The 24,998-nt window shown below is 34.1% G+C and overlaps 1 protein-coding gene and 1 long non-coding RNA gene across 2 annotated transcripts; both read right to left on the reverse strand.

Annotated features, from left to right (window-relative positions):
* Positions 1-15,089: 15,089 nt before the first annotated feature.
* Positions 15,090-17,014, reverse strand: LOC124448212. The gene is made up of 2 exons (XR_006948979.1): positions 16,982-17,014; positions 15,090-15,383 (listed from the first exon to the last, which is right to left on the reverse strand). It is a non-coding gene; the product is annotated as an uncharacterized LOC124448212 (long non-coding RNA).
* A 186-nt stretch (positions 17,015-17,200) lies between these two features.
* On the reverse strand, positions 17,201-21,924 carry LOC124448234. The gene is made up of 3 exons (XM_046999231.1): positions 20,694-21,924; positions 17,441-17,571; positions 17,201-17,245 (listed from the first exon to the last, which is right to left on the reverse strand). Exons 1-3 carry the CDS (start codon positions 21,922-21,924, stop codon positions 17,201-17,203), a joined length of 1,407 nt encoding a protein of 468 aa, XP_046855187.1.
* Positions 21,925-24,998: the final 3,074 nt, after the last annotated feature.

A 24,998-nucleotide genomic window follows, 5' to 3' on the forward strand; every position in this document is an offset into this window, starting at 1 on the left:
AAATTGAAATGTTAATTGAAATTGCTGTTGAAAGTGGAAGGATGACTCATAATCACCCCACAGGTATTCACCTTTCATAATAAAGCAATGATTTCAGATCATGTATCAATTATCAAGTCACTAATGTCTTGTGTTCTGTCTATCAACAAGTGTTGCTTTGTAGACAGTTTGCCAGGTTTTCATGTTATCTGCATTTCTTTTCCTTTTGTCAAGCCTTTATAGTAATTTAGCTTTTCAATCCTTTTGCTTTTCTTAGATGTTTTATCTTCAACTCTTCCTTTAATTACTTACTTGATCAAGCCATTACCATGAATGTTTCATATCCTTTTATCTATTATCAATTTATAAATGAAATAAAAGATGGTTGACCTTAGGTTTGCATAAGTTTGTGCAATCCATCATTTTCTAGAATCACATCTCAAATGCCTCCATCCTTCTAACATTGCTCACTTTAAATGACCATGTCTTTGATCCATCCTTTTTATCGCTTTTCCACATTTCCAAATTTCTGTCTTCTAAAAACTGTATGAATTGCCATTGCTGTTTTGCTTTAATATCTTCATTACTACAGCCATTGAATCCATGATCCATATCAAAATACTGCTATTATGTAAATAGGGTCATCATAATGTAAGTGACTTGAAATTAGAAATCTTTAAAGATAATGATTTTAACTATAGGTTATCTAGCGGCTGTTACTGCAGCTTAATTTACAGCCAATGCTATACAGAAGATACCTCCATAAAGTTGGGGAGCAGGACTTTTAAGTGTTTTACCCAAAGTTTGGGAATACATTGAAAAGGTTGGTCGTGATGTAGAAGAAAACAAGAAATTTTGGGGCTACTTTAAAAATAGTTGGGAGTCATATCTTGAAATACTGGGATTAATGAATGGAACCAGTGAACCAAAGTTTCCAGTGACATATAACATATCTGAACGTGATGCTTTTTATAAATCTGTCAGTTATGCAGGTTGGGGTGGGTCCAGTGGTCATGATGCACCAATGAATGGTTACGATGCTTTGATGATAGCAAAAGATTCCTGGTTTCAATTGTGTTCTTGTTCTATGTTTCATGGTGGAGATAGTGACAGTACAGGAATATTGGCTGCAGCATGGTGGGGTGGTATGTATTATATGAAAGGTGTACACCTTGGAAATTATAGGAACCTGGATTGTGGTCTTAGGCGTATGGAGCTTGGCAAAAATTACTGAATGTATCGAACAAAATTAGAAAATGACTGGATAATTTTTACCTAACATAATTTATGTCATAAAATTCAGTCATTCCAATATAATTTAGTATGTTTGTGAATCATACAATAAAAATTACTACTTGGTTATAACATAGAAACAATTTACTTTAGAAATAAAGTCTAAAGGGAAATGTCAGATTCAGGGCATGTGCAGTTCTAAGTTCTAATTACGATGATTCCCGGGCTTTAGAGCAAGTTTATTGACTAGATATCAGTGAAACTATACATAGACAAGGACGATTACATCTTTAGGTTCATTTTAAGACACCAAAACTAAAAACATTTTGTTCAGTAGCAAAAATACCTTCTGAGGAAGAGGGGAGTTGACTTGGCAGGTGGAAGCCTTGCTCCTACGGTCTCTGTGTTAAAAATAGGCTTAACATAATTTGGAAGGCACAATTTTCTTTGAAACACGTAGCTACCAAAGTGTAACTGTAAAGCTTTGTCATATTCCTAAGTTTCATAGTACATCACACCTAAATTGTTTAACAGACTTAGGGACATCAACCTGACTGGTTCCTGACGTTTTTTTGCGAATTTCCAGAGCTTTTTTGTGAAGCTCTATAGCTTTGTCGTAGTTTCCAGTTTCATAATACACATTACCAAGATTGTTTAAAGACGTAGCAACATCAACATGATTTGGACCTAACGATTGTTTTTTAATTTCCAGAGCTTTCTCGTTTAACTCTATGCCTTTGTCGTAGTTTCCAGTTTCAGAATACACCGCACCAAGATTGTTTAAAGACTCAGCGACATCAACATGATTTGGACCTAACGATTGTTTTCGAATTTCCATAGCTTTTTCGTGAATTTCTATAGCTTTGTAGTAGTTTCCAGTATTGAAATACACAATACCAAGATTGTTTAAAGACATAGCGACATCAACATGATTTGGACCTAACGATTGTTTTCGAATTTCCAGAGCTTTTTCATGAGACTCTATAGCTTTGTCGTAGTTTCCAGTTTCATGTAACACCGTACCAAGATTGTTTAAAGACATAGCGACATCAACATGATTTGGACCTAACGATTGTTTTCGAATTTCCAGAGCTTTTTCGTAAACCTTTATAGCTTTGTCGTAGTTTCCAGTTTCATGCAACACCGTACCAAGATTGTTTAAAAACATAGCGACATCAACATGATTTGTACAAAACGATTGTTTTTGAATTTCCAGAGCTTTTTCATGAAACTCTATAGCTTTGTCGTAATTTCCAGTATCAGTATACACATTACCAAGATTGTTTAAGGACGTAGCGACATCAACATGATTTGGACCTAACGATTGTTTTTGAATTTCCAGAGCTTTTTCGTAAAACTCTATAGCTTTGTCGTAGTTTCCAGTTTCATGAAACACCACCAAGATTGTTTAAAGACCTAGCGACATCAACATGATTTGGACCTAACGATTGTTTTCAATTTCCAGAGCTTTTCGTGAAACTCTATAGCTTTGTCGTAGTTTCCAGTATTAGAATACATTACCAAGATTGTTTAAAGACGCAGCGACATCAACATGATTTGGACCTAACGATTGTTTTTGAATTTCCAGAGCTTTTTCATGAAACTCTATAGCTTTGTCGTAGTTTCCAGTTTCATGTAACACCGTACCAAGATTGTTTAAAGACATAGCGACATCAACATGATTTGGACCTAACGATTGTTTTCGAATTTCCATAGCTTTTTCGTGAAACTCTATAGCTTTGTAGTAGTTTCCAATATTAGAATACATATTACCAAGATTGTTTAAAGACGCAGCGACATCAACATGATTTGGACCTAACGATTGTTTTTGAATTTCCAGTGCTTTTTCGTAAAGCTCTATAGCTTTGTCGTAGTTTCCAGTTTCATAAAACAACAAACCAAGATTGTTTAAAGACGCAGCTACATCAACATGATTTAAACCTAACGATTGTTTTCGAATTTCCAGAGCTTTTTCATGAAACTCTATAGCTTTTTCGTTGTTTCCAGTTTCATATAACACCGTACCAAGATTGTTTAAAGACATAGCGACATCAACATGATTTGGACCTAACGATTGTTTTCGAATTTCCAGAGCTTTTTCGTAAACCTTTATAGCTTTGTCGTAGTTTCCAGTTTCATGTAACACCGTACCAAGATTATTTAAAGACATAGCGACATCAACATGATTTGGACCTAACGATTGTTTTTGAATTTCCAGAGCTTTTTCATGAAACTCTATAGCTTTGTCGTCATTTCCAGTATTAGTATACACATTACCAAGATTGTTTAAGGACTTAGCGACATCAACATGAATTGAACCTAACGATTGTTTTCGAATTTCCAGAGCTTTTTCATGAAACTCTATAGCTTTGTCGTAGTTTCCAGTTTCATCAAATATTATACCAAGATTGTTTAAAGACATAGCGACATCAACATGATTTGGACCTAACGATTGTTTTTTAATTTCCAGAGCTTTTTCATGAAACTCTATAGCTTTGTCGTAGTTTCCAGTTTCATGCAACACCGTACCAAGATTGTTTAAAGACATAGCGACATCAACATGATTTGGACCTAACGATTGTTTTTGAATTTCCAGAGCTTTTTCGTAAAACTCTGTAGCTTTGTCGTAGTTTCCAGTTTCATGAAACACCGCACCAAGATTGTTTAAAGACCTAGCGACATCAACATGATTTGGACCTAACGATTGTTTTCGAATTTCCATAGCTATTTTGTGAAACTCTATAGCTTTGTAGTAGTTTCCAGTATTAGAATACACATTACCAAGATCGTTTAAAGAAGCAGCGACATCAACATGATTTGGACCTAACGATTGTTTTTGAATTTCCAGAGCTTTTTCATGAAACTCTATCGCTTTGTCGTAGTTTCCAGTTTCTTGTAACACCGTACCAAGATTGTTTAAAGACGCAGCGACATCAACATGATTTAAACCTAACGATTGTTTTCGAATTTCCAGAGCTTTTTCATGAAACTCTATAGCTTTGTCGTAGTTTCCAGTTTCATAAAACAACAAACCAAGATTGTTTAAAGACGCAGCTACATCAACATGATTTAAACCTAACGATTGTTTTCGAATTTCCAGAGCTTTTTCATGAAACTCTATAGCTTTTTCGTAGTTTCCAGTTTCATATAACACATACCAAGATTGTTTAAAGACATAGCGACATCAACATGATTTGGACCTAACGATTGTTTTCGAATTTCCAGAGCTTTTTCGTAAACCTCTATAGCTTTGTCGTAGTTTCCAGTTTCATTAACACCATTACCAAGATTGTTTAAAGACATAGCGACATCAACATGATTTGGACCTAACGATTGTTTTGAATTTCCAGAGCTTTTCATGAAACTCTATAGCTTTGTCGTAATTTCCAGTATTAGTATACACATTACCAAGATTGTTTAAGGACTTAGCGACATCAACATGAATTGAACCTAACGATTGTTTTCGAATTTCCAGAGCTTTTTCATGAAACTCTATAGCTTTGTCGTAGTTTCCAGTTTCATCAAATATTATACCAAGATTGTTTAAAGACATAGCGACATCAACATGATTTGGACCTAACGATTGTTTTTTAATTTCCAGAGCTTTTTCATGAAACTCTATAGCTTTGTCGTAGTTTCCAGTTTCATGCAACACATTACCAAGATTGTTTAAAGACATAGCGACATCAACATGATTTGGACCTAACGATTGTTTTGAATTTCCAGAGCTTTTTCGTAAAACTCTGTAGCTTTGTCGTAGTTTCCAGTTTCATGAAACACCGCACCAAGATTGTTTAAAGACCTAGCGACATCAACATGATTTGGACCTAACGATTGTTTTCGAATTTCCATAGCTATTTTGTGAAACTCTATAGCTTTGTAGTAGTTTCCAGTATTAGAATACACATTACCAAGATTGTTTAAAGACGCAGCGACATCAACATGATTTGGACCTAACGATTGTTTTTGAATTTCCAGAGCTTTTTCATGAAACTCTATAGCTTTGTCGTAGTTTCCAGTTTCTTGTAACACCGTACCAAGATTGTTTAAAGACGCAGCGACATCAACATGATTTAAACCTAACGATTGTTTTCGAATTTCCAGAGCTTTTTCATGAAACTCTATAGCTTTGTCGTAGTTTTCATGTAACACCGTACCAAGATTGTTTAAAGACACAGCGACATCAACATGATTTGGACCTAACGATTGTTTTCGAATTTCCAGAGCTTTTTCGTAAACCTTTATAGCTTTGTCGTAGTTTCCAGTTTCATGTAACACCGTACCAAGATTGTTTAAAGACATAGCGACATCAACATGATTTGGACCTAACGATTGTTTTTGAATTTCCAGAGCTTTTTCATGAAACTCTATAGCTTTGTCGTCATTTCCAGTATAACTATAAACATTACCAAGATTGTTTAAGGACGTAGCGACATCAACATGATTTGAGCCTAACGATTGTTTTCGAATTTCCATAGCTTTTTCGTGAATTTCTATAGCTTTGTAGTAGTTTCCAGTATTGAAATACACAATACCAAGATTGTTTAAAGACATAGCGACATCAACATGATTTGGACCTAACGATTGTTTTTGAATTTCCAGAGCTTTTTCGTAAAACTCTGTAGCTTTGTCGTAGTTTCCAGTTTCATGAAACACCGCACCAAGATTGTTTAAGGACGTAGCGACATCAACATGATTTGAGCCTAACGATTGTTTTCGAATTTCCATAGCTTTTTCGTGAAACTCTATAGCTTTGTTGCAGTTTCCAGTATTAGAATACACATTACCAAGATTGTTTAAAGACATAGCGACATCAACATGATTTGGATTTAACGATTGTTTTTGAATTTCCAGAGCTTTTTCGTAAAACTCTGTAGCTTTGTCGTAGTTTCCAGTTTCATGAAACACCGCACCAAGATTGTTTAAAGACGCAGCGACATCAACATGATTTGGATCTAACGATTGTTTTCGAATTTCTAGAGCTTTTTCATGAAACTCTATAGCTTTGTGGTAGTTTCCAGTTTCATGGTACACCGTACCAAGATTGTTTAAAGACATAGCGACATCAACATGATTTGGACCTAAAGATTGTTTTCGAATTTCCAGAGCTTTTTCATGATGATTTTTAGCTTTGCTATATTTCCCGGTGTCTTGGTACAAAACACCGAGGATATTAAAATACCAAGCTTTGTCATAACTAGATTCTTCTGATTTAAATTTATCCAATAGTTCAAGAGCAAGATAGTATTTTCCAAAATGACCTAATATGTCAACAAAATATTGGAAAACTTGTAAAATGTTCATGTTGATTTTTGCCTTGATGGTCTTTAATAATTGAACAATTTTTTCAAGATGTGGCATTAATTTGATTTCGTCGTCTCTGTCTTTAAACATGTACAGTGCTTGAGCTATTTGATCGACGTTACTTTCCATTTCATGTTCTTCATTTGAATGTTCAGATTGATAAACAGTAATTGCTTTGTGAACAATGCGATGTAGACTAATGTCATTAATTTCTGAATGCAAGAACAATGAGCATTCGTCTAAACAAAGACATATATCTTCCTTAGCTTGTTTGGGATCAATTTTTTGAACATAATGAACCAAAATTTCTCGTGGTATAGGCTCAAATGATATCATGGAAAAAAAGCTAATAACATTTGCCAATATTAAGAATTCTTCTGCACTTTGTTTGACAGCTACAAGAGAAGCTTGAAACATATTTTTAGGATATTCCAAGTTTGATTTAACAAAAGTGTCGTCCATGTTTTCTTCTTCTTCTGAAGATATTTTCTTTAAATATTGTCTCCAAGTAAATGAGCAGTTTGCTTTGTTTACACGACTGACATAATAGCCGGCAGCAGCCAAAGCCAGCGGTTGACGATCTAATGCGAGCGATACTTCATTTAACAATTGATCATCAGCATTTTCATCATCGCTGTAAGAATTTAACAATTGACAACATTCTCTGTCATTCAATCCACTACTGATAGAAATATGTTTGCTGGACAATTCATCGTGAGGTACGGCATCTGTATTCTGAACAGTTATTATTAGTTGTCCATTTTTCCACATATGATCACCTACTTGTGGTAGTAACGAAGAAATTTCGCTCAGTTGCACAACGTTGTCTACAATGATCAACCAATTTTGCCAGAATTTTAATCGAGCAGATACTAACGATCGAAGGTTCTTAACTTTCTCTTTGGCGGAAAAATTTTCATCTTTAAATTTTTTAACCATAAACTTGTTACAGTTTAAGCGGTCTCCAAGGTCACAGTAAGATCTAAAAAGTGATTCCACATTCTTCCCAACGAGAGTCATTACAAACGAAGTTCTATTTTCCCAATCACACGATATTTTTTTACAAACCTGTCTCGCCAGTTGAGATTTACCACTGCCAGGATTACCAGTGATGTAGAAATATGTCAGTTCGTTATTGTTATCATTCCTTAATTTTTCAAGATCGTTTATGATTTTATTTTGCAATTCAGTGCGTTCAACGATAAAATGATTGGGTTTTGAAGGAAGCACTTGGAACGAATTAAAACTGTTACGATGATTTTTTACTTTATTGATTTCATCGAGGGAAAATTTCAAATCTTGAAATGATTTTTCAATGATATTGACTATTTTATCAAAATCATCATCTGAGTATTCGCTTTCATACCAATGTGCGGCATTGTTTCTTTCACCACGAAGTGCATGAACAGCATCCTTTGTTTTTATCAAGATGTTTGCTAATCGATTTTGAAAAAGTAGCATCGAATAATGTTGTGCAGTCCCATTTACTTGTGTCTCCATCTTGATATTTTAACTTTAGTTTTTTATCCAACTTCCTACCGGATTCTAAAGTGTAAAATTTTTTGCCACTCTTTTTGGTATCGTCCCATTCTCCATGTGTTAATTTGTAACGAGAGTTCCATTCTTTGATGAAAAATTGAGCAAGTTCCGTTTGTACCACATTGATTATTTTCTGAATGTAAAGTAGATTTCTGCTCTCTCTTGATTCCATCTAAAAAAGAATATGATGTATCAACAAGACAGTTAAGATCATCAATTTTGAAAGTTCGACCTACAACATATATCACTCTTCGTTAAAGTCGAGGATTTACATGATGAAATCAAACTTATTTATTCGTTTATAAATGCAACTTCACCAAAAGCATGCTATTAATACAAATTTAGACATAGACAACTGCTAAATGGCAGAGATAATGCTACAGCTTTTGCCAATTACAGCAGCTTTTCAACAAAACATTAAAAACAACATGATATTAAACTGGGTAGTACATGTGATGTGTTACAAGACAGATATTGCTAGTGCTAGATTTTTATGTCTTTGGATCGTCAATGTCAAATATCGTTTGTAATTGCGAAAATCCAAGTTAGAAATGCTAGAGATACCGGTATTTCTATACATCAGTTGATTGTTACTTGACACGTTAATTCACACTTTAACTTACATACCTTAACTGACATGCGTGGCATTCAAAATTAGACTATTTAATTCAACTTGTTTTGTAGGAATTAAAACAGCAAAGAAAAAGCGCCCATCTCAAAACACCAATATGCCTTATATGTCAGGTGAATGTTGATCAAAATAGACTTAGTAAAGAAAAAAGCGGTATGGTGTAATAAGTGAGAAGGGAAATAGTTCCTTCAGCAAAAAAGTGGAAAGACTTGCTTCTAGAGATAATTTACAATATTAAAATAACCTTGTCTTGAATTGACTAATGCTACGAGTTTATTTTACATATCCTTGTTACTAGCACATGTTGGAAAATAAACCATCATAATAATTCAGGTCACGTGACGTGAAGTAAAATTGATTACTGTTAACCAATGAGATAATAGGGCAGGGCACGTTAAGAAAAGTTTTATTCTATTTCAAGGGTAATCTAGTTGACTGTCGTAGCGAACTGTGATACATTATGTTCTTTAAACGTACGACACTTTGCGTTGTAAATTTCGTGATGCTTTTTGCAGATTCATACCGGGCAGGTAACTTGCAAAACACAAAAGCTTTTTTGCTTCTGAGAATTCGACATAAATTTTGACAGAAAAACATGCAAAGATGCAAAACGTTAAAGGAATTTTACAGAATGATGCAGATGTAATACTAAATACCAGAAAAGATGAAAAGGCTCACGTTGCTCACTGATCATTTAGGGTGAAAGGAGAAAAAAATACAGCAAAAACAAAAATGAACACCAGCATTCTTATAAATGAATATGCCACTCATGAAGACATTTTACACGATTTTTTCTATAATAATTTTGTTTAACATAGGGGGGGATCAGTTGCATGCTAGGAGCACTCCAGGGGGGGGGGCAGTCAGCTACCACTGAAACGAGCTTTAAATATATACTCTTTAAAAACGGGGCCCAAAGCCTGAGCCGAGAAAGGTGCGAGTCATGTTTGGGGATTCCTGGGGTAAGTTCTCTCAGGAAAAATTCTTTATTAAGAAGCTCTAATATGCCTTCCAGCACACCACTGAGAGGATGTTCGTAAATTCTCCACAGTTTTATAGTTTGGATGTTGTTGCTTGAACTGAAACATCGTTTTATTAAAAAATGCCTTTGACAACATTTATATTTGAGATTTTAAATACCATACTACCATGGAGAAAGTGAGACTGTCGCCATATTGAGTAATGATCATAAGATATTATGTGTCTAGCGTACCTTAATTTGTGTTTTTTTGTGTATGTTGTAAATTTGAAGCGACTATAAGGCCAATGGAAAATATTTCCTCAAATAGGTTTAATTCTTTGCTTCGATATTGACTGCACCATAATGGAATATGTATTTGAAATCTAATTGTTGGATCTAATGTAAATAAGACATTTTAAACGAACGACGAGTTTTTTTATTGTAAACATGTTTCGGCATGCTTATGCCATCTTCAGTACATAGAATGAAGGTGATTATGCTATTTACATGATATATATATATATATATGTGTGTATGTGACTATCGTTAAGTGTATTAAATTACATAAGAGTATGTTTATCTTTTTCGTAATAGTCTTAGCCAGAGCTTTTTCTTGAATTTACCAGTTGACTGTATTTAGTATTGCTTTGAGTTTCGATGATATCTTGTCCATATCATTCTCAAGTTTCCTCTTTTCTTTTGACCGTTTTAATACAGCAGAGCGAAGCAATCGCTTACGAATCGTATGGACATCCTGGGCATTGACATTTGGAAGAGGGAAACAAATAAATTTCGGAAAAACTTCGAATGACTGACAATCCCTCAAGAAATTCACATCGAGATCGGCTTTGCGTTTCTTCGTTGATAGCTTCTCAAGTGATCGAAAGTCGGACAGGTAAACTTTCCCTTTGTATTTATGTGCCAAGTTGTGTATGATATTTCCATAATTTCTTAATTTCCATATGATATTTCGATATTTCGTGTATGATATTTCCATAATTTCGGCATAAGCATGCCGAAACATGTTTACGATAAAAAAACTCGTCGTTCATTTAAAATGTCTGATATCCATCGTGCTTTTAAGAAATTATGGTAATGTAAATAAGTAATTGATAATTTAAAGATGGATTTCAAAATAGCAAATACCATGGTGAATGGTGATAATAACAATGTAATAGTTCCTAAAAGAACTGTTTTAACCAGAACACTAACCCAACAATTCAAAAGAATCGTTATTTACAGCTAGAAAGAGACACTATGCATTTCGGCAGACTACTCGTCAGGTGTCAACGTCTGCTAAATGAGAACCTCCAAATCATGCTATATTTATAACGTTACAAAAGGTCAATGTCTTCCCTATTTTTAGAGATGACACTTAAAACAGAGACAGATTAAACACGTAATCCTTTTGTCGGCAAAGGACAGGATTAGTCAATTTAATTAATACCGACTCCATGACACGTAGCTGGAATAACGAGCAACATTTTTTAATAATTCTAAAGTTTTCATCAGAATAAGCATTGGCACAGCGAGTGTTGCTCAAAAAGATGTTTTCCAATCGCTGAATCACATAGAATCGGATTTGCACTTTTACACCCACGTTTTGGTAGTTGCCGTAAAGGAACAGTTTTATTCCTGATAGAAGATGGTACATGCTGTTTTATTCTCTCACTGAACCTTTGAGAAGTCCTACCTACATAGCGAGCATCACACTCACATTTAAACTCGTAGACTACATTGCTTGATATTTGAGCAGGGAGAGACTTTTTGGGAGTGGGTGGAAGCATAGTTCTTTTTGAGAATATAAAGACCACATTGCATGCAAAAAACAAACTCTCGGTGATATTTTTAGTTTCCTTCTCGATGTCATTAGAGGCCTTACCCATCAAGGGAAGTTTAAGGAAAACAGGGCTTGCATCTTCAGATTGTCCTGATGTGCTGTGGTATAAGCGTTATGTGGATGACACCTTTTCTTTGTTTCATAACGATAAAAATCGTGAACTTTTTCTTAATAAACTTTGCTCTCTTCACCCTGCACTAAATTACACCACTGAGCTAGAGTCAAACAATCAATTAGCCTTTTTAGATGTTCTTGTACACAAACGCAATGGTCAGTTCTTAACAAGCATTCATCGCAAAGCAACTTTCACTGGTTTGTACACGCGCTTTGACTCTTTCTCTTCGCATAGAGAAAAGATTTCTTTAGTGAAGTGTTTGATAAAGCCCTGTTTTCCTTAAACTTCCCTGGATGGGTAAGGCATCTAATTACATCGAGAAGGAAACTGAAAACATCACCGAGAGTTTGTTTTTTGCATGCAATGTGGTCTTTATATTCTCAAAAAGAACTATTCTTCCACCCACTCCCAAAGAGTCTCTCCCTGCTCAAATGTCAAGCAATGTAGTCAACGAGTTTAAATGTGAGTGTGATGCTCGCTATGTAGGTAGGACTTCTCAAAGGTTCAGTGAGAGAATAAAACAGCATGTACCAGCTTCTATCAGGAATAAAACTGTTCCTTTACGACAACTACCAAAACGTGGGTGTAAAAGTGAAAATCCGATTCTATGTGATTTAGCGATTTGAAAACATCTTTTGAGCAACACTCGCTGTGCCAATGTTTATTCTGATGAAAACTTTTGAATTATTAAAAAATGTCATCCCTCTAAAAATAGGGAAGACATTGACCTTTTGTAACGTTATAAATATAGCATGGTTTGGAGGTTCTCATTTAGCAGATGTTGACACCTGACGAGTAGTCTGCCGAAATGCATAGTGTCTCTTTCTAGCTGTAAATAACGGTTCCTTTGAATTGTTGGGTTAGTGTTCTGCTTAAAACAGTTCTTTTCAGAACTATTACATTGTTATTATCACCATTCACCATGGTATTTGCTATTTTGAAATCCATCTTTATGTACATTTGAGGAGTTGTATCAAAATGAAATGATAGAAAGTTTCCTTTGTCAAACAAAATTCCTTTTTTCGCTTTGCATGCACAGATATGAAAGGCAAGTGTATGGTACCTTAAGCTTTACACAAAGTTGTCCATATTTGAATCACAAGTTTGCCATTTCTCAATGATGTCAGATAAAGTGTTTGTAGCAATAAAAGATGGCTTTATGAACCTAAATGAAAAAAGAAAATGTGTTAATAAACAACAAAAACATTTAATACTATTTTCACAATGGCAGATCAAGGTTAATTCAGAATACAACATTATAGCACCTCATCATAGATTTAAAATACCATAGCAATAATTCTGTTAGTTAAAGTTTCTAAAGAATATTTTGACGATAAATTTTTAACCAATTGAGTTCTTTATAAAGTATTTTGGTAGTTTATAAAGAATACTTATATATTGAAAGGTGACATAAATATTCAATTTTAAAATAAATTTGTTTAATCAGGCATAAATGTGATTTAATACATCACAAAGTAAAGGAAATAACACATATATTTAACAAATAGACTGTCTTCATTGAACAACTAATAATTTCTACTAGGTATTTAACTGCTTTTAAATACAAACACATCATCGTAAATATACCTGGCTTTAAATTACAGGGATTTGTTTTTAGTAAGCACTTGTTGTTGTTTGAATTTGTAACTTTGTTTGATTGACCTACAACTACAGCATTACAAGTTGCTAAGGTTTATCTATAATATAAAATTTGTGGTATTAAGAAAGGGATGCTTGAACCTTGAGAGGGGGGGGGTTTGGGGGAGCTGAAGTTATTATTTTGAAGGTTTTTTAAAACATTACAGTGGAACATATATTATTGAAGACTTAGCCTTTGCACTTTACACGTTGCTTCGTTGTAGGGTAAGACTAAATTTATAAAAAGTTTATAAATGACTGAACAGTTGGCAAAAAATTTACATTTTAAAGTCACATTTATACATCGCGTAAACACGCATGATAATTCTTTGTCTTATGTCTTACAAAACTTCAACTGGTCGACGGTTGAAACTTTCAGGTTTTCATATTTAACATTCTGGAAGTTGTATGAATAGATTGTTATGAAAAACAAAGAATGAAAGCAAAGGCGCATTAAATTGGGCACAATCGACATTGATAATGTTATGTCGTGACAATTTATAAAGATTAACAAAACTATTTTGCTGCATTGAAAATTAGGAACTTAAATTTAATAAGCGATGCTGTATATTTTAATGCAAAGATACACCGATTTCATCATTAAAATATTTGTATTTCTGCTTCTAAAACGACCTAAATATTTAACTATTCAATGATGACATGATTACAATTGCAATTTCAAGTAAATTTGCTTCATCAAGCATTAATATAATAACACATATTTTACAAATATAACGACTGAACCGAACGACAAATAACTGCTATAATAAGCAATTTAACTTCCCTATATACAGACATATCAACACACATACCTTGTTGTAGATGGCAGTGATCTGTTTTTTGATAAGCAGATTGCTGTTGGAAATGTTGTTCGCATAAATTTTTAGGTTTTCATCGTTAACGTTCTGCAAAGCTAAGACTTCAGCAATATCATGAACTTTTGAGTGGTGAGAGGTGAGAGCTTCAACAGTCGACACATGGCCAATATCCTATCCACTCTTGCGTGTCCCACACACGTGTACGGTGACCGAGGAGAGCCAAAAGAAATTAATTAATGTATTTATTGTAGAAACTAAAGATCAATGAACAAGAATTGTATGCGTTTGTCAATTCTTTAAAAGTTTCACAAAAAATTAACTGCTCAACGCTTTTGAGTTATGTAATAGTATATATATGTATCACGTGATTCGAGAAAAAGCTCATAATTAAAGGTAAAAATGGTAACAGTGACTGTGTTAAAGTGTAACCCATTTGAGCTCAATCAATTAAATCAATCAAATAAAAAGAATTTTCAAATCAATCATAAATACATGTTACATGAAAAACAACAAATATCTGTTTTGCACTTGTTACTTTACAAGATTATGTTACATTATGACTACAGCTGTCATAATCTGTGTCATAATATTACAATTATGTAAATAGTTCATCACATTGTGAGAGATGTAAAATGAACAACTTTTAAAGATAATGATTTTGTCGTTAGTTTGTCTACAGGCTATTACTGTACCTTAATTTACAGTCTATGCTTTAAAAAGGTACTTGCAAAAAGTTGGTTACAAAAATTTTGGAACAAAAACTATAGTTCCAAAAACTATAGTTGTATGAATAAACTATAGTTTTCGGGACTATAGTTTTGGGGATACTATAGTTATAGAAACTAAAGTTTTGGGAGAAGTATAGTTTTACAATTGAAAGTTTTGTTCCCAAACACTAGAGTTTTCAAAACTATATTTTTCCGTGAACTACAGTTTTCCAGTGAATCTATGTTATAATGTAGTTCATTAACTAAGGGTTACATAAACACAATTTAGCAAATTCCCTGTACAGGTTCTAGTAGTACACATTATTTTATACAGAATTCAATAAAACCATGAATTCACGATATTTTAATTATACGTTATATTTTAACCAGATAAAAATATTCACCAATTTTCTTCCTTTATAGAAAAATATCATAAAGTTGCATGGATAGAATTAATAGAAAAATATAGTATAGACAGCTAATGTTACTCTTTATAGGATTCGTGTTGTTTTTTCCATGCTTGTTCCTCGTTATTAAGTTTGAACTTTATAGCTTTTACACCATCTTCTTCTATAACCTGGCGTGGCATATTTGAATACTTCACACTCGTTGCATGCTCTAGAAAAAAGATAGAGGAATAAGGTCCACCTTAACTCTAAAGGATATTTTCTGATAGATCATAAGGTGGGAAGTCAGCAAAGACAAAAGCTAATAAACTTGACTAGGTCTTCAATACAAACACAAAGTATCAAAACAACATAGTAGTTCACAACAGTTAGTTGAAAATATTAAAAGATACATTAAATTAAAGTAAATGGTTTGAACCCGGGAGTATCGTTATATGTTTGTAAATGATGATCGTCCAGGTTAATAAAGTCCTGAGAAGGACTGTTTTTGATGTTGTTGACTGACGTTTCGACAACCTTAGCGGTAGTCATCTTCAGAGTCAAATGAGGAGTAAACGTCAGGTTAGCCGTATTTGTTGTCTGGTTCTTACGTCATTGTATTGTGTGTACAGGAAATGTGCAGGAAATGTGTATTGTCATTGTGGATTAGTGTGAAGTGAAATATTTTATTTTTAGTTGTGATGTGTGATTTAGGTGTGACGTTTTTAGTTGTAGTGTGTGGGTGTCAATTGTGTATTGTCATTGTGAATTAGTTTGAAGTGTAATGTTTTTAGTTGATCGTTTGTTTGTATTGTGAATAAGTCGTTTGTAAGGTGCCGGTAATTGCTGTGATCAAACACCACGGACGTACTGCCATTACCGACAGAAGACATTATGGAGTTACTAGAGCTCTGCCTCACCTCGACTTACTTCCAATACAAAGGAACACACTACAAAAAATTACATGGGACAGCAATGGGCTCGCCCGTTTCTGTTGTAGTTGCTGAAATTGTAATGCAATCTATAGAGGAACGGGCACTCATGACTTACAAACATGCACTACCTTTTTGGTTTCGCTACGTAGATGACACAATCACAGCACTACATGCAGACGAGATTGATGACTTCCATACTCACATCAACAAACAGAACAGCCACATACAATTTACCAAAGATGTCGAAGAAAACGGAACTCTTCCTTTTCTCGACTGGTAAAACATGACAATCAAAACTAGGAACAACAGTTTATCGCAAGCCAACACATACTGACCGACTACAAGACCAATCATCTTACAACCCTACATCACACAAAGCCACCACAATCAGAACATTAACAAGACGTGCACAAATCATATGTGATTCACCGGACGCTCTACAAAACGAAAACAACTATCTCAAACGTGTTTTGACAAAACAACTATAACTCTGACTTTATCAAACGCAACACTTACAAACCCAACGAACCCAACGAAACGAACAACTCAGTGACAACAGCAACGATACCTTACATCAAAGGTACGTCTGAGACTATCTCGCGTATCTTACGACCATACAACATACGTGTCGCACATAAACCAATCACAACATTACGACAAGTACTAACGAACATAAAGGACAAAGAACAACCCAACGAACGACAAGGTGCAGTTTACAAAATAAACTGCTCCGACTACCACGCCTCCTAGGAGAACATGTAAAAAATAGATGTTTACGGCTGGTCAAACGTGCTTGAAAATGTAGAGTCTAAATATTTATACTGAAAAAGTCCTTGAAATGTTTAAAGTTTAATTTCAACGGTACTCAGACTCAAATAACCATATATCTACTTACGAATTAAAGAAGTAGTGTATGTGGGATCAAGGGATGTTTGAATCATACCTTGGTTAATCGCTCTTTTATAAGTGAAGCAAGACTGGCTGAGCAGCAAGCCTGTGTTTTCTTTGCCCTGGATGCCTTTAGCTTTTTAGGAATACTGTGCTCCTGCTGGTAACAAGAACAATACAAAATTTTATACATGTTGTTTGAAAAGTTTGTTATTAGCTACTACTTCTAATTTAAATTCTTAGGCTCATAGCCTTGTTCAGCAATGTAGACCTTCGAACATAGAATTAGTAGCTAATAACATTTGAATCATGAATACCATATGGAGTACTTAACAAATTTCCATGAATGCATCATCACATTAGTGACATGAGTGCTAACTATAGATGATGGCAGCAATAATTGAGAAACATGCAGTAAACACCATATAAACAAAATGTGGTCAATGTAATATTTCGGGAAACTCACCACTTCATCTGATTCACTATCACTTTCAATTGTAAACTTTGCTTTGTGAATTCTTTTGCGACACCCTTTGCCAGTATTTATAGAGAAAGTTTCTTCTTTTCTCATTGTCTTGAGTAAATAATCTTTACTATCTGTTTATACAAAATAATGGATGACTATTTAACAACTATTAAAAAATAATAATTTTCAATTGGAAGCAGTAGCATGCCTGAAATTATAAGGAAACAACCTTATGCAAAGTTTGGCCTAATGTATTACTACATGTATTTAAGAGCAAGCAAGTTAAAATCTGGGAAATAGACACATCCTTATTGTCAGTATTGTAATTGAACTATTGCTATGTAGAACAAAGAACAACATTTGAGCAAAAGCTTTTTATCAGAAAGTATTTCCCTCCTAAAAAAGCAGTAAGTTGAATTGATAACAGCAACCTTCATATCAACTATGACTATTTCTACAAACAAGACAGAGAAATAAACAAATAGATTTTAACACAGAAATTTACAGATATATAGCAAAGCAAAGATGTTTCATGAAAGAAATGATAACAAAGAGAAAGAGCTAGATGCACTAGCAATTAGCTTTTTGGCTGAATTATACAAGCCTTTGGAAATTTTACAAAAAATTCTACAACAAAGTAAAAATACTAACCTCAAACCTCTATTATCTCTGCAGAAAATTCCCTCGACTTGCCGTTTCCCATTGTTTTTCCATCACCCCACATGACTAACGTTTTGAACCTTTAAGTTCATCTTTGTCTTTCGACATATTTTCATCCTCAAAAATGATGTTAGAATTTGGAATGATATCCATGTATTTTCGTTGTAAAAATTCACCAATGCAAACGCCATATTTTCGAATATTATCGCTGAAAAAGTTTTTTCAACTCTTAACGTATCTTTGCAACAAGCAACATGTTAATCAGATTGAAGATCATGGAATCGGGTAAAGATTAAGGATTACAAAATAACCCTCCAGAATAGTTTGAAACAATATTGAAACAAAGCAAAGAAAAGATTTTTCACTCTATATGACTGACTGACAATTGAAATATGCAAGTTTAATTGCTTTAAATAATGAGGTCAAAAAATATATCCTGAAAGATAAAGCTCGTACAAACAGACGTTCGTACAATCATTAAAAACAGAGCTGCACGAAACTGTTTCCACTGTTTGCCTATACCTATGTCTCTTAAAAGCATCATTTAGTTTCGTTTTTATTTTAGTTTTTTCAATGTTTATTTCTCGACGTAGAATAAGAGTATTTTACGAACGGACTAAAAGCATTTTATTTGCGCGTTTTGCGTTCGCCGTCCGCTTTTTATCTACACCCTACAAGAAAACATGTGCTGAGGATATGTGGGAAAGAGCTCCTGGGCAGACCACAACAAAGGCATGTTTCATGTTACAACCTCTTGAGGAAAAAGGTTACATTATAGTATTTAATGAACGAGGTGGCGGATGTGGTGCAGCTATGAGATCCATGTGTATAGGTTTGATGTTTCCTTGCGAAGATCAAATTGAAATGTTAATTGAAATTTCTGTTGAAAGTGGAAGGATGACTCATAATCACCCCACAGGTATTCACCTTTCATAATAAAGCAACGATTTCAGATCATGTCTGAGGACAGTATTTATTTAACAAAATTTATGTCATAAAATTCTGTCATCCCACTATACTTTAGTATGTTTGTGAATCACACAATAAAAATTACTACTAGGTTATAACATAGAAACAATTTACTTTAGAAATAAAGTCTGATGGAAAATGTCAGATTCAGGGCATGTGCAGTTCTAAGTTCAACTTACGATGATTCCTGGGCTGTAGGGTAAGTTTATTGACAAGATGTCAGTGAAACTATATATAGACAAGGACCATTACATCTTAAGGCTCATTTTACCTCACAAAATGCAAACTGCAAACGTTTTGTTCAGTACCAAAAATACCTTCTGAGGGAGAGGAGAGTTGACTTGGCAGGTGGAATCCTTGCTCCTACGGTCTATGTGTTAAAAATAGGCTTAACATAATTTGGATGGTACAATTTTCTTTGAAAGACGTAGCTACCAAAGTGTAAATGTAAAGCTTTGTCAACTTCCCGAGTTTTATAATACATCACACCTAGATTGTCTAAAAGACTTAGCGACATCAACCTGACTAGTTCCTTACGGTTTTTTGCGAAGTTCCTTAGCTTTTTCATGAAGCTCTATAGCTTTGTCGTAGTTTCCAGTTTTTTTAAATACCAAACTAAGATTGTTTAAAGACGCAGCCACATCAACGTGATTTGGAGCTAACGATTGTCGTCGAATTTCCAGAGCTTTTTCGTGAAACTCTATAGCTTTGTCGTAGTTTCCAGTTTCATATAACACCACACCAAGATTGTTTAAAGACGTAGAGACATCAATATGATTTGGACCTAACGATTGTTTTTTAATTTCCAGAGCTTTTTTGTGAAACTCTATAGCTTCGTCGTTATTTCCAGTTTGGGAATACACCAAACCAAGATTGTTTAAAGACGTAGCGACATCCACGTGATATAGACCTAACGATTGTTTTTCAATTTCCAGAGCTTTTTCGTGAACCTCTATAGCCTTGTCGTACTTTGCAGTTTTATAAAACACCGTACCAAGATTGTTTAAAGACCTAGCGACATCAACATGATTTGGACCTAACGATTGTTTTCGAATTTCCAGAGCTTTTTCCTAAACCTTTATAGCTTTGTCGTAGTTTCCAGTTTTACAAAACACCGTACCAAGATTGTTTAAAGACGCAGCGACAACAACATGATTTGGACCTAACGATTGTTCTTTAATTTCCAGAGCTTTTTCGTAAAACTCTATAGCTTTGTCGTAATTTCCAGTTTCATCATACACCATACCAAGATTGTTTAAGGACCCAGCAACATCAACATGATTTGGACCTAACTTTTTAATTTCCAGAGCTTTTTGAAACTCTATAGCTTTGTCGTAGTTTCCAGTTTTATAATACAATACCAACATTGTTTAAAGACGCAGCGACATCAACATGATTTGGACCTAACGATTGTTTTTGAATTTCCAGAGCTCTTTCGTAAAATTCTTTAGCTTTGTCGTAGTTTCCAGTTTCATCATACACCATACCAAGATTGTTTAAAGACGCAGCGACATCAACATGATTTGGACCTAACGATTTCGTCAGAATAGCTCTAGAGTTTTTAACATACCAAGATTGTTTAAAGACGTAGCGACATCAACATGATTTGGACCTAACGATTGTTTTCGAATTTCCAGAGCCTTTTCATGATGATTTTTAGCTTTGCTATACTTTCCGGTGTTATGGTATAAAAGACCAAGAATACTAAAATACCAAGCTTTGTCATAACTAAATTTATCTGATTTAAATTTATCCAATAGTTCAAGAGCAAGATCGTATTTTCCAAAATGTCTTAATCTCTCAACAAAATAACGGAAAACTTGTAAAGTGTTCATGTTGAGTTTTGTCTTGTTGGCCTTTAATAATTGAATAATTTTTTCAAGATGCGGCATTAATTTGATTTCGTCGTGTCTCCCTTTAAACATGTAAAGTGCTTTAGATATATGATCAACGTTAGTTTCCATTTCATGTTCTTCATTTGAATGTTCAGATTGATAAACAATAATTGCTTTGTGGACAACGCGATGTAGACTAATGTCATTACTTTCTGAATGCAAGAACAATGAGCATTCGTCTAAACAAAGGCATATATCTTCCTCAGCTTGTTTGGGATCATTTTTTTGAACATAATAAACCATAATTTCTCGTGGTAAAGGATCAAATGATATCATAGAAAAAAAGCTAATAACCAGTGCCAATATTGAGGATTCTTCTGCACTTTGTTTGACAGCTAAAAGTGAAGCTTGTAACATACTTCTAGGATATACCGAGTTAAATTTAACAAAATTGGGGTCAATGTTTTCTTCTTCTTCTAAAGACATTTTCTTTAAATATTGACTCCAAGTAAATGAGCAGTCTGCTTTGTTTACACGACTGACATAATAACCAGTAGCAGCCAAAGCCAGCGGTTGACGATCTAATGCGTGGGATACTTCATTCAACAATTGATCATCAGCCTTTTCATCTTTAGTGTAAGAATTTAACAATTGACAACATTCTCTGTCATTCATTCCACTACTGATAGAAATATGTTTGCTGAACAATTCATCGTGAGGTACGGCATCTGTATTCTGAACAGTTATTATTAGTTGTCCATTTTTCCACATGTGATCACCTACTTGTGGTAGTAACGAAGAAATTTCGTTCAGTTGCACAACGTTGTCGACAATAATCAACCAATTTTGCCAGAATTTCAATCGAGCAGATACTAACGATCGAAGGTTCTTGACTTTCTCTTTGGCGGAAAAATTTTCACCTTTAAATGTGTCAACCATAAACTTGTTACAGTTTAAGCGGTATCCAAGGTCACAGTAAGATTTTAAAAGTGATTCCACATTCTTCCCATCGAGAGTCATTACAAACGAAGTTCTATTTTCCCAATCACATGATATTTTTTCACAAACCTGTCTCGCCAGTTGAGATTTACCACTGCCAGGATTACCAGTGATGTAGAAATATGTCAGTTCGTTATTGTTATCATTCCTTAATTTTTCAAGATCGTTTATGATTTTATCTTGAAATTCAGTGCGTTCAACGAAAAAATGATTAGGTTTTGAAGGAAGCACTTGGAACGAATTAAAACTGTTACGATGATTTTTTATTTCATTGATTTTATCGAGAGAAAATTTCAAATCTTGAAACAATTTTTCAATGATATTGACTATTTTATCAAAATCATCATCTGAGTATTCGCTTTCATACCAATGTGCGTAATTGTTTCTTTCACCACGAAGTGCATGAAGAGCATCCTTTGTTTTTGTGTCAAGATGTTTGCCAATCGATTTTGAAAAAAGTATAGCATTGAATAATGTTGTGCAGTCCCATTTACTGGTGTCTCCATCCTGATATTTTAACTGTAGTTTTTTATCCAACTTCCTACCCGATTCTAAGGTGTAAAATTTTTTACCACTATTTTTGGTATCATCCCATTCTCCATGTGTTGATTTGTAACGAGAGTTCCATTCTTTGATGAAAAATTGAGCAAGTTCCGTTTGTACCACATTGATTATTTGCTGAATGTAAAGTAGATTTCTGCTTTCTCTTGATTCCATCTAAAAAAGAATATGATGTGTCAAGAAGACAGTTAAAATCAATCAATTTCAAAAGTTCGACCTACAACATGTATCACTCTTCTTTAAAGTTGAGGATTTACATGATGAAATCAAACTTATTTATTCGTTTATAAATTCAACTTCATCAAAAACATGCTTTTCATACAAATTGAGACATAGACAACTACTAAATGGCAGAGATAATGCTACAGCTTTTGCCAATTACAGCAGCTTTTCAACAAAACATTAAAAAAAAAGATGTGACTTGTTACAAGATAGACATTGCTAGTGCTAGATTTTTATGTCCTTGGATCGTCAATGTCAAATATCGTTTGTAATGGCGAAAATCCAAATTAGAAATGCTGGAGATACCTCTGTACTTGACGGTATTTCTATACATCAGTTGATTGTTACGTGACACGTTAATTCACACTTTAACTTACATACCTTAACTGACATGTGTGGCATTCAAAATTAGAATATCTAATTTAACTCGTTTTGTAGGAAATAAAACAGCAAAGAAAAAGCGCCTATCTCAAAACACCAATATGCCTTTTATGTCAGGTGAATGTTGATCAAAATAGACTTAGTAAAGAAAAAAGCGGTATGGTGTAATAAGTGAGAAGGGAAATAGTTCCTTCAGCAAAAAGTGGAAAGACTTGTTTCTAGAGATAATTTACAATATTAAAATAACCTTGTCTTGAATTGACTAATGCTACGAGTTTATTTTACATAACCTTGTTACTAGCACATGTTGGAAAATAAACCATCATAATAATTCAGGTCGCGTGACGTGAAGTAAAATTGATTACTGTTAACCAATGAGATAATAGGGCAGGGCACGTTAAGAAAAGTTTTATTCTATTTCAAGGGTAATCTAGTTGACTGTCGTAGCGAACTGTGATACATTATGTTCTTTAAACGTTCGACACTTTGCGTTGTAAATTTCGTGAGACTTTTTGCAGATTCATACCGGGCAGGTAACTTGCAAAACACAAAAGCTTTTTTGCTTCTGAGAATTCGACATAAATTTTGACAGCAAAACATGCAAAGATGCAAAACGTTAAAGAAATTTTACAGAATGATGCAGATCTACTACTAAATACCAGAAAAGATGAAAAGGCTCACGTTGCTCACTGATCATTTAAGGTGAAAGGAGAAAAAAATACAGCAAAAACAAAAATGAACACCAGCATTCTTATAAATGAATATGCCACTCATGAAGACAATTTACACGATTTTTTCTATAATAATTTTGTTTAACATAGGGGGATCAGTTGCATGCTAGGAGCACTCCAGGGGGGGCAGTCAGCTACCACTGAAAACGAACCTTAAATATATACTCTTTAAAAACGGGGCCCAAAGTCTGAGCCGAGAAAAGTGCGAGTCATGTTTGGGGATTCCTGGGGTAAGTTCTCTCAGGAAAAATTCTTTATTAAGAAGCTCTAATATGTCTTCCAGCACACCACTGAGAGGATGTTGGTAATTTCTCCACAGTTTTATAGTTTGGATGTTGTTGCTTGAACTGAAACATCGTTTTATTAAAAAATGCCTTTGACCACATTTATATTTGAGATTTTAAATACCGTACTACCTTGGAGAAAGTGAGACTGTCGCCATATTGAGTAATGATCATAAGATATTATGTGTCTAGCGTACCTTAATTTGTGTTTTTTCGTGTATGTTGTAAATTTGAAGCGACTATAAGGCCAATGGAAAATATTTCCTCAAATAGGTTTAATTCTTTGCTTCGATATTGACTGCACCATAATGGAATATGTATTTAAAATCTAATTGTTGGATCTAATGTAAATAAGACATTTTAAATGAACGACGAGTTTTATTGTAAACATGTTTCGGCATGCTCATGCCATCTTCAGTACATAGAATGAAGGTGATTATGCTATTTACATGATATATATATATATATATAAGTTTGAAAATTTGTAATCCAGGCATTGAATATATAAAAGATAAAACGTTTCTCCGGATTTTTAAATGATTTTTATTGAGCTTTCGACTCGTTGCTTCGAGCCTTCATCAGAATGAAAAATATTTATTTACACGTGCTTTTTTAGCTTGGAGACGTTTAGAACGTCTAATTGGATGAGTGGGTGGATTAATGTGATTGGGTGGAGTGAAATGCGTTGCCATGGGTTTTTGTGTGTTGTTAATATGGTTGGTGTTAATAATATTGGGGTGTAGTGTTTTAGTTTTGGTGTTGTTTGTAGTTTTTTTGTCCCTTTTCTTTAGTTGTGAGTATATGATGGGTATGTCGATATGTCTGTTTATTGTGTCGTTGTCTTCACTGTACCAAGCTTCCTTAAATTCGCGTGCGTGTTTAGTCTGTGCGCGTCCGAGTACTTTAGTTTCTGTCC

Source organism: Xenia sp. Carnegie-2017, unplaced genomic scaffold (assembly GCF_021976095.1).
Source record: "Xenia sp. Carnegie-2017 unplaced genomic scaffold, XeniaSp_v1 HiC_scaffold_23, whole genome shotgun sequence".
Taxonomy (NCBI): Eukaryota; Metazoa; Cnidaria; class Anthozoa; order Malacalcyonacea; family Xeniidae; genus Xenia; species Xenia sp. Carnegie-2017.